The 18700-nt window shown below is 38.2% G+C and overlaps 1 protein-coding gene across 1 annotated transcript in view; it reads left to right on the top strand.

The window, feature by feature from the left end:
• The window catches only part of LOC130593273 (sodium channel protein type 5 subunit alpha-like), a 34686-nt gene that overhangs the window by 7360 nt on the left and 8626 nt on the right, over positions 1–18700 (top strand). The window contains exons 7-21 of the mRNA XM_057398300.1: positions 805–862; positions 1555–1696; positions 2193–2390; positions 3351–3527; positions 4067–4468; positions 5152–5281; positions 7149–7387; positions 7727–7927; positions 8714–9067; positions 10770–11207; positions 12159–12305; positions 13375–13495; positions 16949–17103; positions 17798–17971; positions 18234–18341. Coding sequence (XP_057254283.1) covers positions 805–862; positions 1555–1696; positions 2193–2390; positions 3351–3527; positions 4067–4468; positions 5152–5281; positions 7149–7387; positions 7727–7927; positions 8714–9067; positions 10770–11207; positions 12159–12305; positions 13375–13495; positions 16949–17103; positions 17798–17971; positions 18234–18341 — 3044 coding nt within the window. The remainder of the gene's footprint in view (positions 1–804; positions 863–1554; positions 1697–2192; positions 2391–3350; positions 3528–4066; positions 4469–5151; positions 5282–7148; positions 7388–7726; positions 7928–8713; positions 9068–10769; positions 11208–12158; positions 12306–13374; positions 13496–16948; positions 17104–17797; positions 17972–18233; positions 18342–18700) is intronic.

An 18700-nucleotide genomic window follows, 5' to 3' on the forward strand; every position in this document is an offset into this window, starting at 1 on the left:
GGTGTATTCTCATGGTATGGTACAGCTGATGCTGAAGATTACTCTTGGCTCTGAATCATGCCAACTTACCTGGTGAGCACAGCTGAGGTTTGTGAAACACCAGGAAGACATGAGACCTCCCTTGCATCTGGGATAATAACCCCACACCTTAATGGGGCTAAAGAGCTAATAACACTAAAGCTATTACTTTCAGTCCAGTACTACCTCAGGCAGCAGGGTAACTGATGCTAAGAGAAGTAGGGGAAGAGGTCAAAAAGACTACTAGAGCATCCTAATGAAGAAATCTCTATTTCTCAGCTAAGCAGGGTTAGGACCTGCTGTTTGGTTCAGCTGAGCGGTGCCATGACATGGTGTGTATCCATGTTCTTCCTTCTCAGAACAGAGCTTTGATTTTTTATTGCTTATTAGAAGTGGTCTATGCTATCCCATATTATGTTTGTACACTGCCCTGGAAGAGGGCTAATTGCTACTAACCCAAAAGAGTTTGTGCTATTACCAAACCTGGGACTGTGCTTGTGCCTGTGCCCTCCAATTCTTCGGTTCCTTTATGCAGATGTAGCCAAAGTGATAATTTTTTTACATTCTGTTTTAAGGACTGCCTGCACTCTGAAATATGTGCATACACGTGTTTATAAATGAGGACATCTTGCAATCTGGTGCAGTCACTGTGAGTGTGGGAAACCTGTTCATGTGTGTGCGCAATACACTTAGAGGTCACTGATTACTTGTCACTACTCACATTAAAGGATAGAAGATTCAGGCTAAAAAGTGATTTCTTTTTAACTTTTCCCCCCTTTTTTATAGCATACTTTGCTAAGAAAGAGGGCACCTCAGATATTTTGCTATGTGGCCCTGGTGCTGGGTAAGTACACTTAATATTTCTTCTTTGGAAGTTTTGTCTGCCTTAGTGCTTCTATACTTGCTCAGTCATATGAGGCATAAGCAGAAATTCCAAGGTTTCCTTAAATGCAGCAACATGAGCACAGACGACAATATAATAAACAGTCAGATAACTCGTAAGGAATGAAGTATGAGCCTGCAGTTGGCTTATTCTGAATTATTTATTTATTCTAAATTTTTATTTATTCTACATTATTACTTCTTCTAAATTCCTTTGAGCCTTTCCAGGAGCATTGTCTTTCTCTTCCCCATGGATGTACAAGAGAACTGAAAACATGAAAGATCTCATATATAGCACAGGACAGACATGCTCCTCTCCGTGAATGGTCATGAGTGTTAAACTGGAAAAACAAAACGTGGACTTTGGAGGGCAGGTTTGGGGAAGGAGGGAATGTGTCTACTTTGCTGTGAAGGGCAGGGTATGAGAAAGTTGTCCTGGGCTGGTGGTCTACTCCAGCCTCTCTTCCTCTGCTGCTGGGTTACAGGTGTTGCTTTTTCCATCCCACTTTCCAGACAATACTACCCGGAGTAGACAATGGGTTTGCAATCTAATGAAATGCAGAGCTGAATAATCATCAGAACTCTCACATAAGCTGAAGTTCTCCTTGGAATCTGCATGCTTAAAAGAGCTCCCCTTTTTATTTTTACTTCTAGGGTCTGTCCTCCAGACTATATATGCTTGAAAATTGGGCCAAATCCTGATTACGGTTTCACTAGTTTTGATTCCTTTGGCTGGGCTTTTCTTTCTTTGTTCCGCCTGATGACCCAGGACTACTGGGAGCGTCTGTACCAGCAGGTACCAGCTTTGTGCATAATTTAGAACTGGTTTTCCAGGACGAGCAAGAGCCAAAGCAGAAAATGTGTAGAAAGAGCAAGAAACCTCAGAGAAAAGCAATAGCTGCAAGTCATCAAACACACATCCTCCCTTTTCCCTTTCCACGAGCTGTGCCTCCTAGAAAAGGGATGCTGGAGTGCTTCCCAGCAATAGACCTATCACCCTGCTTGTTTAGGGACTTAAAAAGTACCAAAAGTGTCTTGTATTGTCCTTCAAAAATATAGCAATGCCTCCCTAGTAGTCCTTATGGGGTATATGATCAGTTATTCATAGGCGATGGTACAGGAAGAGGGAGAAAGAGGGAGAAGAAGGACCAAGGAAGGCATTATTTCCATTCAAGTCTCCTAAACCATTATGTCTAGGAAGCTGAGTGATTCAGTAGAACTTCAGGGACACATTGAAAGACTTTTTGTTATTTTTTATGGTAGCTTTTATCTCTGGGATGTGTTGCTTACAGACCCTCAGAGCTGCTGGGAAGGTGTATATACTCTTCTTCATGCTGGTCATCTTTCTGGGCTCATTTTATCTAGTCAACTTGATTCTGGCTGTAGTAACGATGGCATATGAAGAGCAGAATAAGGCCACCATTGCTGAAACGGAGGCAAAGGAAAGGAAATTTCGTGAAGCCATGGAATTATTACAGAAGGAGCAGGAGGTATGTAAATTATTCCCTTGCAAGCATTTGTCTCAGTGTCCTGGCATCAGTCACATAAGGGAAAGCATAACTCCTTGTGTACAGCTGTATAAAGCAATCACTCATGGGAGCAGGAGCAAGTGATTACTTACTTAAAGTAGTGATTCCTAGAGTTACAGGAGTAATTCCATGTTCAGCTGTGTATTTTTCCTGTGAAACAGTAACTTTTATTGTGGATAATGAGTATTAAAGGTTGCTGTAACTGTAAAAAAATAGTATTTTAAAATCTGTAAAAAGTATAAAATTATACTATAAAATTAACTAGCAGCTTCTAAAAGAAAATGTAGTTGTTTTTACTTTTTATTCAATTTTGTCACTGTGGGCTGCTGAGCAGAGAAATACACAGTAATTCTGTTAACTCCATTAGCATCTGAGCCAAAACCTGTCATAGTTGAATGAAAGTGTCTTGGTAACTTCAATGGCTTAGAAGCTTCTAGAACAGAAACTTCTGTGTTTTGACAACTTTGTCGTAAGTTCAGTATAGGAATGAAAGTCAGCCATAGTGTAAATACAATCCCAAGGATCCCCGGTGAAGAGACAGAATTTTAATACTCTTTGAGCATTAATTTGGGGAAAAGGATATATTCTACAACATCATTTTCAAATGGAATAATTTTTGTTGTAAGCAAATCTGCCATGTGGAAGAATAAGAGCTATAATGTGATTATTTTGTCCCTGGCAGGTTCAATACGCATGATCATGTAACATACTGCAAATAGCATATTGTTCAGCGCTCCATATGTTGGGGAAATTCTCTTCTCTTTCTTTTTATGGAGATTTTAAAAATGGAAGATTTTTAACTAGTTTTTGTGAAACACAAATTGTTAAAAGGAAATAATAAAGAGCACAGAAGTGTTTTCTTTCTGCTTATATTAAAAGTACCCAGCAAAAACATCACCCATGTTTTTGTTTTAATTTCAGTCACTGGCTATTAAAGGAATTGATGTCCTGTCAATTAGCTCCTTTGAAGCCTCTTCTCTGTCTCCCAAAGAAATCAAAGAAAGAAGCAATAGGAAAAAGAGAAATCAGTCCTTGGGGATAGAAGAAAATGAAGAACAATTCCCCAAGTCACAGTCCACGGATAGTCAACGCAAGTTGGTAATCTATTGTCTGAATCTGAGATCCTCACAGCTTTTCCAATTTCATTACTAAAATAAATTGCTTGAAAGCACAAACCAAATCCCATTACAAAATCTTACAAAAATCACTCTTAAATCTTTAAAATAAATAAGGAAGAATTCAATGTAAGAATTAATTTGAAAAAGAAGGAAATACTATAAATGAAGGACAGAAAGGAAGTTATAATAACAGTTAAAATACATTTTCTATACCACTGGGAAACAAAAATGGTGAATGACTATCAGAATTTAACTTCCGTGCCATCATTTAAAATTTCTCACTTAAAACATAAATAGTAAAGCTTATCACAAAAATAGCTGCTACTGCTGATAGGATTTTATTATCTGATGTTTAAAATCTAAGCATAAACCTCCATGAAAAAATCTGAATCAAATAAGAATTTTGGACTTGCAGTGGTTGATAGGAACTGCTATGAAACTCTAAACATTTATTGCTTCCCCGAATTTTCTCTGTGATATTATGCTGTTCTCTCTATATTGCTTTTCCTTGTCTTTTAGTCTTTCCTTGGACTGGTGTACGGTCCCAATGCACATCAGGCAAAACGCAGGCTTAGCCATGGCAGCGTGTTTAATTTCCAAATACCTGCTTTAGAAGTTGATTCCAGAACAGATTTCAGTGATGAGGAAAACCGCAGTGCTGGGGAACACAAAATCCAGTGTCGGTCGCTGTCAGTCACACAGATGGGAAGACGATCCAGTGTGCAAAGTCAAATAAGCCAAAGCTCTCACCCTGCTACGCCAAATTGCGTGCACAGCAGCAAGTGGGCTAACATGGATGACTGCAATGGTGTGATTTCAATGATGGGAGGAGGAGGCAGCAAGGTGCACAGCCTAGATCCAGTGTCTTCCGAAGGAGTAATGCTTCCACCGGTAATGGAAGACCCAGGAAAGGGGGAACCGGTAAGGAAAATATATTATTTTCAATAAATACTTTATAATATGGTTTCTCTGTAAGTGCCAGTTTTTTCTTAAGAGTTTCAGTGTGATAGCAAACTGTGATATGGAATAAAGTACACTGATGTAGAAAGTTCTTGAAAACCAGACTTCAGCATTTCTGTTATAAACCTTATTCTTCTGCTATTCACAATTTATGTTAACATAGTTTTGAAGGTTCCCAGTACTAGAGTTACAAATCACCAGTGAGTTTTTTTATCCCATTCCCTGCCCAGGGGGAGTGTTTTGAGCTGTACCTGTGATTTCTTTCTCCTTCATAGAACTTTTAACATTATGCAGAAACTTTGTAAATTCCCCAGGTGGGTAGAGATGCTTTTCTACCAGTTTATCTCTCATCTGTCTCCTTGTTCATTAAACACTGGAATATTTCCAAGGGCTATTTCCCCTCATGGACTTATTTCCAGTGTTTGTGTTTGCCCTGTTGCTATTACATGCTTGCAGGATCTATTTACTCTAGCGTTACTACTGAAAAGTAAGACTTTCATCCTTAACAACTATTACGTCTTGCAAAAAGGTGCATTTATTTGGCTGTGTGTCATTGCTTCTATTAACTTCCATAGTTACCCATCATCACATCCTACTTAATTTTATTCCAGTAGTATCTCCCTAATCATGTTTACTTCTTTAAGCAGCCAGCTGTAAATGATGAGAGCAGCATGATGCATTTGCCTCCTCATCTGTCAGTGGAGTACTTTAACGAGGCACTTCAGAGACAAAGGGCAGCAAGTGCAGTTAGCATAATTACCAGTGTCTTGGAGGGTAAGTGGTTCCTCATTATGCTTATTTCAATCCTAAGGTAATGCTAGCATGAAAGACCAAAATGTCAATACATTTCTTAAAGGTTAACAGAGATTTGTAGGTGTGTAGTTAGGAGTTTCATGGTTAATATGGCTCTTTTGTAAAAAAGGAAAAAAAAGCATTATCACACAGTCGTGTAGCGGAACACATTCTTTGCCTATTGTAAGATCTTGTTTTGTACGACAGACAGTGAAGGGGATTGGAGGGAGAGTGGGTGGAAAGAGTTTCTCTAGCATCTGAGGTGCAGGATTGAGGTACTGTTTCCTCCACCTGACCCTGTGATTTATGATATGCCACTCGCAGAGCCATAGGCATGCAGAATCCAATAATAAGATTATGCAAGCAAAATCAGTTGTGGCAGTTCCTAGATTTTCAATAATTAACCCCCCTATTTTATTCCTTTAACATTACATATGATTTATTTTAGGATGTTTTATCACTTTGATAGTTTTTTTTGCAGATCTTACTGAAAAATTTCAGCCCAAGTTGTTCAGGATGAGAAAGTCAATCTTGTTTTGTTTTGTCCCTGTTGAGGAGCTCTATCACCAGTTCTTAGACCACAAGTACGGGATTTAGCAGTGGTGGGGTGAATGTTGGATCTGTTGTGGCAGGGATGTCCCTTTTATAAAATTTTTAGGTTTTTTTTTTGTTCTTGGGACAATCACAGTTGCAATGCATCCAGTGGAGCCTTGCTTTGTGGTGATCAGGGTTTTGTTGCACACTTTCAGTTGTGAAATGGGATGGAACAAAACTTGTATCTCTGTGTGGCTGTGGATTAACTTAGCAACAGGTATCTGATAGGTCTTTGATAGGATCTGAACACCAGTTTTGCTGGATACACACTGTATACATAAAGAGGAAACCACTTGATCTAGAAAATCAGAGGACAAATGCTAGTCCAGGAGTGAGATTGGGTCAAGATGGTCACACTAGAATAAGCACTGTAGGGTGGGATCTGAGACTTGAGCCTGGAGGGGAAAAAGTGAAAACTAAACAGTGGGAAGAAGCAAGGACAGGTCCATCTAAGAAAAAGATATGACTCAGATCCAGCTCATCTGATGTCTAAAAAATGTTCAGATCTCTGAACACCAGGTTATTACTAATACCTACTGCGCTTGTATTTATCTTGAAGCTCCAGTTTGTCAATGAATTTGCATGGGACTTCAGCAGAGTCAAAAGTATTTTGAAGGACTCCTCAAGGCTATGAGGGTTATATTTGACCAAAATTGATAAAGCCAGAACAGCTTCTGTCCCATATTTTAATTACAGAAAATGGCTAAGTGTGGCAACTTGTATCAACCGAGAAACTATAGACATGACCTTTCCAGTAGAAGTAGCCTAAGGTCAAATTTTAGGCACTGTAGTTTGCATTTGCCTCAGCTATTATCAGAATTCCTGTGGCTGCTATAGACTCTGTTGAGAGAGGAGACAAAAAGATGATGGCTGTGATACAACCACTGTCCTAGGCATCTATGGAAGGATAACATGAAAAGTGCCTCTGCAGACTGTGGTTTGGCCCCTGCATCATATATGTGAATTTAGTCAGATGATTGTAATACAGGTTTAAGCCAAATAAAACCTGGTCAAAAGTCTTACAAAGTATATTTACATTAATGCATTTTGAATCAAATTTTCTCTGAATTTTATCTTCATGTTTATTAGCTGATGTAGGGACTACATGAATGGTAGGAAGTGGAGGGAAGTTTGGGGGCTCGTGTGAGATGTGAGGTTTCCTTTTTCTTCTCTGGTTTTTTGAATACTTGAAGTAGTAATTTCACCATCTTGTTCAGTTATAACTAATTATAGTGGGGTTTTCTTTTGCATTTAGAACTTGAAGAATCTCGGCGGAGATGCCCACCCTGCCTGAATAATTTTGCTTTAAAGTATCTAATTTGGGACTGCTGCCCACTTTGGGTGAGAATCAAGACAAAAGTGGCTGCTTTCATAAAGGATCCCTTTATCGATCTCACCATCACTGTTTGCATTGTGATGAACACTTTGTTCATGGCACTGGAGCACAATAATATGTCAGATAATTTTAAATCAATGCTAAATGTAGGCAACTTGGTAAGCAAACTCTCAGCTATGTGACATTTTACACCAAGGGTTGATTGATGGGTCACTTGAGACAGAGAGAGTAACTGTAAAAATTAAAGATTAGCAAACTCTGCATTTATAAACTCTGAATATCTAATATATACAATACCCAGATTTTATCAATATACTTCTAACACACTCCTGAGAAGGAAGAAATCAATCCTCCCGTTTTAATTGAAAGTGTATTAGAAGTCCATAAAAATGTGTCTTGTTGACCTGTCCATGAATGCTACTTGTAGAAACGTGATCTAAGAGTAAGATAAATTCATGGCTACGTTTTAGGCTGATGCTACTGTTTCTTTGCCACAGGTTTTTACAGGAATCTTCACTGCAGAAATGATTTTAAAAATCATTGCTTTAGATCCCTATTACTACTTTCAACAGCCCTGGAATATTTTTGACAGTATAATTGTCACTTTGAGTTTAATTGAACTGAGTTTACCCAAACAAAGAAGCAAGAAAGAAAGGCGAAAAGGAGGAACCCTGTCAGTTTTAAGATCCTTCAGACTGGTAAGCTTCACACTTAATCAGTTGCATAAAACTTTACGTTGTGAATATAGCAGAGAATGCTTCTGTTTTCTGCTGTTAGGGTGCAGGAAATATATTATTACTTTTAATATTTTTTCTTCCTCTTGGCTGTAGGAATAAGAAGCACACTCTTAAACTACTTGTGATATTAAAGCCAGAGCTTAAATGACATATTTCTGTCGAACATTCCAAGAAATATGCAGAGGAAAAAATATTCCAGAGTAGTCATGTTACAAAACTTGTATCAAAAATATAAAAACCAGCACAGGAAACTTAGGAAAAAAGTGTCAAGAGTACAAATACAGAAAAACACCTATACTTAAAAATAGATATGAAAGGATAAGGAATTCATATAATATACCATGGACTGATTTATGTTGCTGTACCAAAATATAGGGTCCTTTTATAATAATACAGTAGTTGGTCTCTCAGCTTTGGTCCTTTGTGATACACCCAAGTTAGGCACCATAATCTACATCAGGTGCATTTTATGGATACCTACCTGTGCGGGCCAAAGACTAATCAGGGACTCTGGTTAAACTGGTCCTTTACGAGGTGGTTAGTTTATGTTTGCAATGTTTCTCAATTAAAGAAAGCCAACAAGACAAACCTATGAATACTTTTTAAAAAGTTTTAGTGTCACAGTGCTGCAAATATTGCATGCTGGAATAGTTCAGAATATCTAAAGTGTTTTTTGCAGGATTTGAATGGTGCAAAGATGGGTTACCTCTACTGATGTCTAACACTATGTTTTATGTTGCTACGCAGCTGAGGGTCTTCAAACTGGCAAAGTCCTGGCCAACCTTAAACACTCTAATTAAAATAATTGGTAACTCCCTGGGAGCACTGAGTAATCTGACCCTCGTCCTGGCAATCATCGTTTTCATTTTTGCTATAGTAGGGGTGCAACTTTTTGGGAGAAGCTATCTGGAGAACAGCCATAAAATAAACAAATATGGCAAGCCACGCTGGCACATGATGGACTTTTTCCACTCATTCCTCGTTGTTTTCCGAATTCTATGTGGAGAATGGATTGAGACCATGTGGGACTGCATGGTGGTTGCTGAACCACCACTGTGCCTTCTTGTCTTTCTGCTGGTCATGGTGATAGGAAATTTAGTGGTGAGTTTTCCAGTATTTTCTTCTCTTCATCCTGTCTATAGTCGAATCTACTAAATTGCTATCCCCTCCCTGCCCAACAAGAGCCAGTTTCCCTAAACACAGGTGGAAAAAATACTTGTGTATGTTATGGTCTGCAAAAGCCTCTTGCCTGTTGCCTTTGAACCACTAACCATATTTTCACATTTCGTGTGCTTTGCACACAGCATCACCTGACCTTTTCATGTGGCAATGTGATGAGGAATATCTTTGCAGTAAATGTAATGCAGGCAACTATTTTTCTTCACATCTTGGGATTTGGATGTAAATAATCAGTAAGGCTTATGGCTTATCTGCTTGAATTAATGAAGCTAAATGTTAAGTCCTTCTGTAAATCAAAAAATCAATTTTTAATTTTTTCTTTTCTTTTAAGAGCTCATGCAAGTACTGAGTTCTTTATCAGCAAGTGGCAGAATCTATACTCCTAGCACTGAAATCAAGATTTTATTTAATTATCTCTAAGTATATTTATATCCAAAAGCTAGATCCTGCTATGGCATACACTACACACTCTTACACACCCATGCTGGGGCATAAGAGGCAGACTGACTTCCTGGTCCTGGTCTGTCCTTTCTTAGTGCCCAAATCATTAAAAAATCTTTGTTTCTCATGTCATTCTTAGTATCATTCATTTATCAATTTTCCCTTAATTTACATGATTAATTTAAGAGAATTAATTTTAGGCAGCCCTTTATGGGAAATAGCTGTTCTATGGCTGAATCCCAAATCCCCTGGTTTGAAGTTCCACCAGTTCTACACCTCTGTGATTGATTTCAGTGATGAAATGCTGTGACTTATATTCATATCACATAATGTTAACTGTCAAATAGTTAAGTGTCTAGCCTACATTCTTTGTCTAGGCTTTCTTATTATGAAAGTAAACAAGAGGCGTGTCTAAGAGTGAGATTTATTCCAACCTACAGTCAGTAACTAAGACAGATGGGGTGAACTAATCTCTGGAGGGTGAATGTTCTCTACTGACTATAGTCCCTGGATGACTCAGGTGTTTTATCTGCCCTTCTGACACAATAAAGTTTAAGACACACAGATCCCACCCAAAACTGAAACAACTGAAACAACTACAAAAATATCTAAATCCTCCCATTCCCTTAAAAAAAAAAAAAAAAGAAAAAAATTTGTTTAGGTTTATAACTTCTTCCATTTAAAAAATTACTCAAAAGTAGGGTGGAAACCTCACTTTGAGCTTCTTTTGATTTTGACTTTTGTGACAATGTTGCAGATTTAATTGAATTGCTGGGCCTGAATCTGATCTCACAGGATTTTGAAAGCAGCTCCAGAGAGGCCTGATTTAATTCTAGTTTGAAGAAGGAAGAGTCATTATTAAACTGACAAGCCATGACCATAATCTTTGTTACTACTGTAACCTTTGAAAAGTTGTTTTGGCCAACTAATGCATTTGGCATACACCAATCTGTTTTAGCTACTAATTTAAATAACTTCTGGGGGGGGGAAAGGATCATGGGAACATTAAAATTCCTGAGGGAGAATTTTGCTTAATCAACCACAACTTGATCAGTCATAGTAATTGTGTTATTACATTGTTTGGATTGCTTAGTAAGGCTGAACTTTGATAATATCTGCTAGAATTTAGTTTTCCAAATTCTACCCTTGTGACTTTTAACTTGGTTATTTCAATGACTTTCAGGTTCTCAACCTTTTCATTGCACTACTGCTGAATTCCTTCAGTGCTGACTGTCTTCAGACAGCAGAGGATGATGGAGAGATGAACAACCTTCGTATTGCCTTTGCTCGGATTCACAAGGGATTTCACTTTGTGAAGAGTGTTACATGGGATACCTTTTGTGGAAAGCTCAAGCATATAAAGAAAGCTCACAGGAAGAAAATCAAACTGACTGCGCAGAACAAACTTGGGTTCAAGTGTGAAGAAATAAAAAATTGTAAAGAGAATTACAATAATGAATGGGCTGAGAAAAATGGGGACAAATGCTTAGGTCTTGAAGATTTTGTTACCAATCCCAATGTATTTGTTTGCGTCCCTATTGCTGAGGCAGAGAATACAAGTGAGGATTTTGAAGATGATGATAAGCTGAGCACATTTACAGACACAGAATACAGCAAACAGGTAATAAATTTCTTCATTTACAGTGGAACAGTAGCATCATATGTATGTTGACGGATGCACGTAGGGTGGAAGACTGTCTCTAGCAGAGCAGGGTGGCATATGTTGATCTATTTCCAGAGTTACCAAATTTTGAACTAGAACCAAGAGTACAATGTTTAAAGTGAGGGTAAATTATTACTTGGAGCCTTTTAAAATCAGAATTCTTTCATGGTCTTAAAAGAAAGACCATAAATTGTTGGGTTTGCTGCAGGAATTCCTAGCTGACCTGCTGTGTAACGCACATGTAATTGTATAGCTCATAGATTGCCCACAGATAATTGTGGCAGTCTGTGGTGAACTTGGAATTATTATGTAACACCCCCCCCCCCATTATGTGAATAATGCCAACTATTTTGGAATTATTTATATAACAGAGCAAAAATGCATGTTCTGCATAAAGAACATTGTCACAGGCTGATAATACAAATTTATAGCTCTGGTCCATTTTCTGTACTTGTCCTTGCTGTGTATAGTATGTAGTGATTATTAGAAAAAATTAGAAGGCATAAGTGTGGATTGGCTTTATTAAGGTAATGTTTTTTACATGCTAGCATATGTTATCCTATGTCTTTGTGTTCTCTTAATTTTTCAGTTCTATTTTAGCCATAGAAAGTTGCCAGTTTAGTTTCAAGATTTTCTACCTTATGTGCCAGTCTTAATTCTTACGAAAAGTTCTCACTTAACTTTTGGCTAGTTCACTGGAATTCATTAGTTTGCCACATGTCTGCTGAGAAAAATTCCCCTCTCTCTATCTTTAGGTAAAATCAGAAAATCAAAAAGATTGTATCTTATGATTTTGTCAGGAGAGTCCTACTTTAAATGAAATGTATATCTCATCTTTCTTTCCCTTCCAACTTGTCCACCTCATAAAAAGGAAAAAGAAACCCCTTCTAATCCACAGATTATTTTCAGGATGAAAATCACCTGAGGCAAAGGGGAGAAAGAGCTAAAAATTCAAGCAGCTGGAGTAAAGGATCAGGATTTTCCTCTGAAGAATTCAGTGTGCTTTACTTAGGAAAGGATAGGAAGTTTGAATTGTCATCACCAGAAGAAAAAGAGGTAACAATTTTTTTTCCTCTGGCATTTACTTTCCAACTCTGGCCCAGAACAGGTACGTTTCTGTCCAAGAATTTTCTGGAGTGGGATTCAGTGGCAAAAGCAACTCTGAGCTTGCAGTAGTCGGTTTGGCTGATTAATGACAGTCATAATTCTGCGAATAAAATCAAAGCTGTGCTTGTTTCTAGGTATTGATATTTAAGAAGTATGTATAGGAAACAATGTTTAATAGGGAAAAAATGTCAAAATAATTTGATTCACATAAATAATTTATTAAATACTCTCTGCTACTTTCCATTTATTGAAACCTGAGTCCACAAAAAAACAAGAGGAGGGGAAAAATCCAAACTGATATTGAAAGAGAAATGCTTCCAAGTAGGAAATTCCATCATGTCTGCCTGTGTCCTAAGTATCTTGATTTCAAGAAAAGTTGTACGTGAAATTATATTCTCACTATGACATTAAAGGTAGTAGTTTTTAATTAAAAATACTTTTTGAATAATTTTGAATAAAGAATACATTAAAAAAGTAACAAACACCAATATGCAAACATAAAAGAAAAGCATAGAGGAAGTAATTTGTAAGAAACTGCTGACTCATCATACATTATGTGTGGTGTAATGGGATAGCAAAAAGCTTTGTAACTGGAGAATACACGATTCCAATTTCTACTTCATAAATTCTGCTATGGGTATTCAGAACCTGACATATTTATCTCCTCCTGTTTGAATGTATCTTTGTATTATTTCATGGTTTTAACTCAAGTAGTTTATCTTGCTTTGAGGACTATATATGATCATAAGCAATTTAAAACATCTCCAATCTACCAGTTTATTAAGTAACGGTTACATCTGGTCCACGTAGAAAGATATTGCAATTATATTTGGCCTCTATTGGCAATTCTAAGTTCATAAACTTTTAAGATCACTAAGTTTGTTCAATTAGCCACACTATTTGAAATATTAGTACATAGCAAAGTTTTAATTTTGAAATTTATTTTTTCGTGGATAAATTTATTTATTTGGAGCTGAATGCAGAAAGAATCAAAACCTGATCTTATTTTGTTCCATAGTTTAACAGTGTCAGCTCTTCTGAAGGAAGCACAGTGGATCTGACAAATCCTGAAGATCTTTTGAAACAGATTCCAGAGTTTGCTGAAGACTTCAAGACTCCAGAAGACTGTTTTCCAGAAGGTAAGGCTCTCATGGCTTCACTACTGGGAAGTGAGACGAGTCAAAACCCAACTTGTTTCTCTAGTGATACCAAGTCAGTAGGGTCTGGGTATTTTCAGCTAATATTAGGTATCTGGAAACTGAATAAATAGTCCAAATCTTTCTGCCTCTCTAGTCAATGGAGAGACCGTGATACCTGAAAAATAACCTCCCTTCCCCGTAATGCCAACTGCTCCTAACTGGTACCTGGGGAATGGCATAGATCCAATCCCCAAAAAGGAGATTATTATAGTGAGGTAAGGCAAATTTCACTCTATTGGACAGAATCCAAGTCACTTCTGGAGTTTAACATGAAAGTGTATGTGATTGGGTCTCACCTGGCAATGACCACTTTGCACATCAGATTTGTTTGTACTGTTGTCCTGTCCGCGTGTGTGGGGAGGTGTTCTTTTGCTATACTCAGCACGGTTCACCGAAGAAAACATGGGAGCTCTGGAGGTTGAAAACCAAAACAATTTTATTGTGAACGTCCCTAAAACTGTCAGGAGGTGGCAGGGTCTTATATAATACCTGAAGCAGAAGGAAAAAAGGAGGAAGGAAAATAAACAGAGAAACAGGATCACCACCCTGTGGATCCAGCCACGTCTTCTTGGTCAGCAAGTGGAAATTCTTTCAGCTGTGGTCCCTGGAGTCCTTGTGATCCTTGCGGTCAGTGAGTCTGCTGGGATCCAGGGTGGAGGGATGCACCACCTGGCTGAAGGTCATCTGCTTTTTTATAGGGTCCGGCCCTCTCGGACTCCTCCCGCGGATGAGACTCATCCGCAGGGGTATCAGGTAAACCCCAGACCCCATTCACGTTGTGCCCTGGCAGGTGCCGCTGTATCTATGTCTCTCTCTCCGGGCAGTTTGTTGCCCCGGCAATTAATCTTCACGGCCTCGGGGCAGAAAACACAGGAAAGCACCCCTCACCTTGGTGGAGCAGGATCAGTGCTCTGACGCCGGCCGTTTGCCCCTCGATAACACACTGACAGTTCCTGCTGTCTTTTGAGATGCTTTGAGACAAACACAAAAAAGGGTCTCTAACCATCACAACTTTGCAACTGTATGAATGTTTATTCCTCAAATAGCGCTTTGTGAACTATCTCTGTAGCAAACAAAGGCACGAAATAAGCAGAGAAAAGCTTCTAGGATGAAGTGGAATTTCTGTAAGATGATAACCTGGGAATCCCTTCTCAAATCATCATACAACATCTAGCTTTAGAAATAGTTTCACAATTTGTTCTGTACCTTTTTGAATTCTTCCTGCCCTAACATGTTAGAGAGTTGGGGCTGTTCAGCCTGGAGAAGAGAAGGCTGCGTGAAGACCTCATAGCAGCCTTCCAGTATCTGAAGGGGGCCTGTAGGAATGCTGGGGAGGGACTCTTCATTAGAGACTGTAGTGATAGGACAAGGGGTAATGGATTTAAACTTAAACAGGGGAAGTTTAGACTGGATATAAGGAAGAAGTTCTTTACTGTTAGGGTGGTGAGGCACTGGAATGGGTTGCCCAGGGAAGCTGTGAATGCTCCATCCCTGGCGGTGCTCAAGGCCAGGTTGGACAGAGCTTTGGGTGACGTGGTTTAGTGTGAGGTGTCCCTGGTCATGGCAGGGGGGTTGGAACTAGATGATCTTAAGGTCCTTTCCAACCCTAACTATTCTAAGATTCTATGTGTAACAACACGTTGTTTTCATAAGATGCAAAGACATAGCTCTTGAGATTTTCCCCTAATAACCATCACTGCTGAAGGCCAGCAGTAATCACTGCACTTTCAGTATTAGTTGCAAAAGAATAAACTATATCAAGTCAGTTTATAGGCTCATTTCTTCCACATGTGTTATACTAAATGAATTATAACCGTAGTAAAATTCTTCCTGGTGCTACAACTTGCTCTTTGCTCCATCTCCATTTCTACCCATCCCCCGAGTTTTCTTTGATTCTGTTGTTTTCTGTCCATTCAAGCTTCCCTGTACCACAAATTGATCAGGAGGGACTTCTCAGACTTGCATGTGTGGAGCCCAGCAGCAGGTCCCACAGCTCTCTGAGCTTGTTTTCCTCCTCCGCTCCCAAAGGCAAAGCCTTTCCTTCATCACCACTTTCCCATTTAAGCACCACTTCCTGGATATTTTATCTGGTGAAAACATGGATAAATCCAATCTGGTTGTAATTGCTCCCATCCCCTCACCTCCTTGCCCTGTTCTGCAGAGCTGGCCTTTTTTAAACAGTGCACTTTCTGGGTCAATGAAATTTCTAATGCACAGTTTTAGGATTAAATCAATAACAGTGAAGCATGTAGAAATTATTTGAAGCTAGAGAGGTGATGTCCCTGAATGCAAAGTATCCTCTGTGTACTAATACATATTTTTACTGTTGTGTTATTCTTCATAAATTGTAAGGGAGATACACTATTCCTACATTGCAGTTAGATTTCTCCTGAAAAAAACAGAAGTATTGCATTAATAATACACATGCCAGGTTTCTGAGCTACAAGGGTTTTTTTTTTTCAAAACTCCTTATCAATGGCATTTTTTTTTTTTGCCAGTACAGCCCTTAGAACAAAAGAAATGAACATTTTTGTTCCTTTTTTGGTTGGTTGGTTTTGTTTTTTTTTTTCCCTGCTTCAGAGAAGATTTGTGAAATGTTTTGTGCTCTGTAGTCCCAGACTGGAATGTGCCTGCTGCGGCCAAACTATCAGAAAACTTAACTGATGGTGCAGCAGAGCTGTACCTAACACAGATGTCTGCACAAGAAAAAAAGTTCTCATCTTGTGCAATCCCTGCCTCATCTTGCACAATACTGGGAAAACTGGGATTATTAAAAGAAAAACTATTAGATGTTTTTTACACGTTATATCCTGTTGTATATATGAGTTATATGTATGATACTATGCAATGTGTATAAGATATCATATACAAATGACACATATATGCATTATTTTTTTCATGCTTGGAAACGACAGATGCCTTCTGACTTTTTTCACCACAATGAAAACATGAATTAGTATAGAGCATACAGGAAGGAAAATGTTAGCCAAGGTGAGTTAATTCTTGGCAAAATTAGTAAGTAATTTATAAGGATTTTGTAATGAGATTGTCAGGGAATGTCAAGTGGCCCCGGTGTCATTGTCTGATATAAAAAGTAATCTGGTGGGCCTGAAAGGAGATGTGTCCTCTTAGGGAGCCTATATATCAGCTAGAATATGACATAATGGGAAGTTGTCGAAAAGGGCTCCACCTACTTTATGTAAATAGGAGTTACAAGGCAAAAAAAAAAGTAGATGTTTCCTTTTTTATTTCTCATGGTAGAACAGGGAAAATGACCAACAGTGATGCAGATAATGTGTCTGTTGACTCCTCCCTGCCCCCAAATGTTTCTGGGGCACCCCTTCACATGCATGCAGATTCCTTCCTTACTTTCATCGTTGTCTTTCACTTTAGGTTGTGTTCGATACTTTCGTTGTTATGTGGGCAGTACCATAAAGTCTGGAGGAGAAACATGGTGGAATCTCAGAAAAACCTGCTACCAGATTGTTGAACATTCCTGGTTTGAATCTTTTATCATATTCATGATTCTTTTGAGCAGTGGAGCCCTGGTTAGTATAGCACAGTTTCATGTACTTATTTAGAGGCATTTTTAACATTAATTTGCACACAGAGAAGTAGTTTTCAGCAGAAAACACAGCAAATATCTTTGAACTCATCAGGGAAAAAAAAGAAGAGGCTTCACATAGCAGTCATTTATTCACTATTGTAATTATTGCAAATGTATTATTCATATTATGAAAAATTATAAGAGAGCATGAGCAAAGCCAAAAATATATAAATCTCTGAAACTGTTTCTATTCTAGTTGTATACTGGATATTTTTCAGGAAGTTATTTCTCATTTGTGAATTATAAAGGAGTTTTTATATCATTAAAAGAAATAAATGACTCTTAACAGTTAGAAAAAATAATACCTAGTTATCTTCAGTGTTTAAAAGTCTTGAAATAAATTTCCCAGAAGGCATATATTTTACTCCTAGGATTCCAGTGTGCATGTCCCCACATCATGCTGTACTATAGGCTGTACTATAGAGGTGTACAAGGCTTTAGTATATAGAGAAAAAGAAAGAGAAGGGACAGGGAGAATTTCAGGTTTACCAGCTGACATAGATTTGAGTAAAGGATTGCATTTAGATTTGTGTAAGACACTTACTGAATGATGAAAGGTTCTTAATAATGCTAGACTTCCATTTTATAAAGCTCATCTCTGACTTTTACCATTTATCTCTATGTTACAATTTCAGGCATTTGAAGACATACATATAAATGAGAGAAAAAGCATCAAAACTATGTTGTCATTTCTTGACAAAATATTCACTTTCATCTTTTTTCTGGAGATGCTTCTGAAATGGGTGGCTTATGGCTTCAAGAAGTATTTCACCAATGCCTGGTGCTGGCTGGACTTCCTTATTGTAGGAGTAAGTTCTGCCTTCGGTGTTTCTACAGAGGTTGTGATGCTGGATGTAGTAGAATTGCTGATTATTTTCTGGATACAAAGTTAAGACAACATTCCTGCCTCCTTTAATGGTGGTTTCAGGATATTGCACTCTGGATGCTGAAAATATGGGGAGATTTGGTTTTGGGTTTTTGTTTTTGTTTGTTGGGTTTTGTTTTTTAAACAGGAATAAAGGAAACAGGTGTCAGGACATTGCTAATGCTTTCTTTTGTCTTCCTTTTCAGGTCTCTTTAACAGACCTCTTAAGCAGCTCATTAGGCCCCATGAAATCTCTTAGGACTCTCCGAGCTCTGAGACCCTTAAGAGCATTATCTCGATTTGAAGGCATGAGGGTAAGACTGAATACAAATTAAAGCTTGTCAGTATAATAAGCATGTAACAGGTTCATAACTCATGACTGTGTCTTTATGAAGTTCACGTCTATCCCAAGTTCAGTTTAGAACCTATGAAATGAATTTATAAAAGGTTCCTCTGTACTTGGCTGCTACTTACACTTTCCTCTAGTGATAGATACTAAGGGCCATTGAAACTAAAAATAGACTAGGCAGAACTTTGTTCCATTGCTGCTCAGTCATTCTTGTGTTTCTGTCTTACTGAGGTAGCCAAAAATAAAAGAGAGAATAAGAACTGTGAGCACAATTCTCATTTTCAAAGTCTGATGACAAGCTAATTTAGAGGAAAGAATCACCTC

This window comes from Pezoporus wallicus, unplaced genomic scaffold (assembly GCF_028554395.1).
Source record: "Pezoporus wallicus isolate ANWC-B61680 ecotype Strahan unplaced genomic scaffold, APGP_CSIRO_Pwel_v1 contig_7237, whole genome shotgun sequence".
In the NCBI taxonomy this organism is placed as follows: Eukaryota; Metazoa; Chordata; class Aves; order Psittaciformes; family Psittacidae; genus Pezoporus; species Pezoporus wallicus.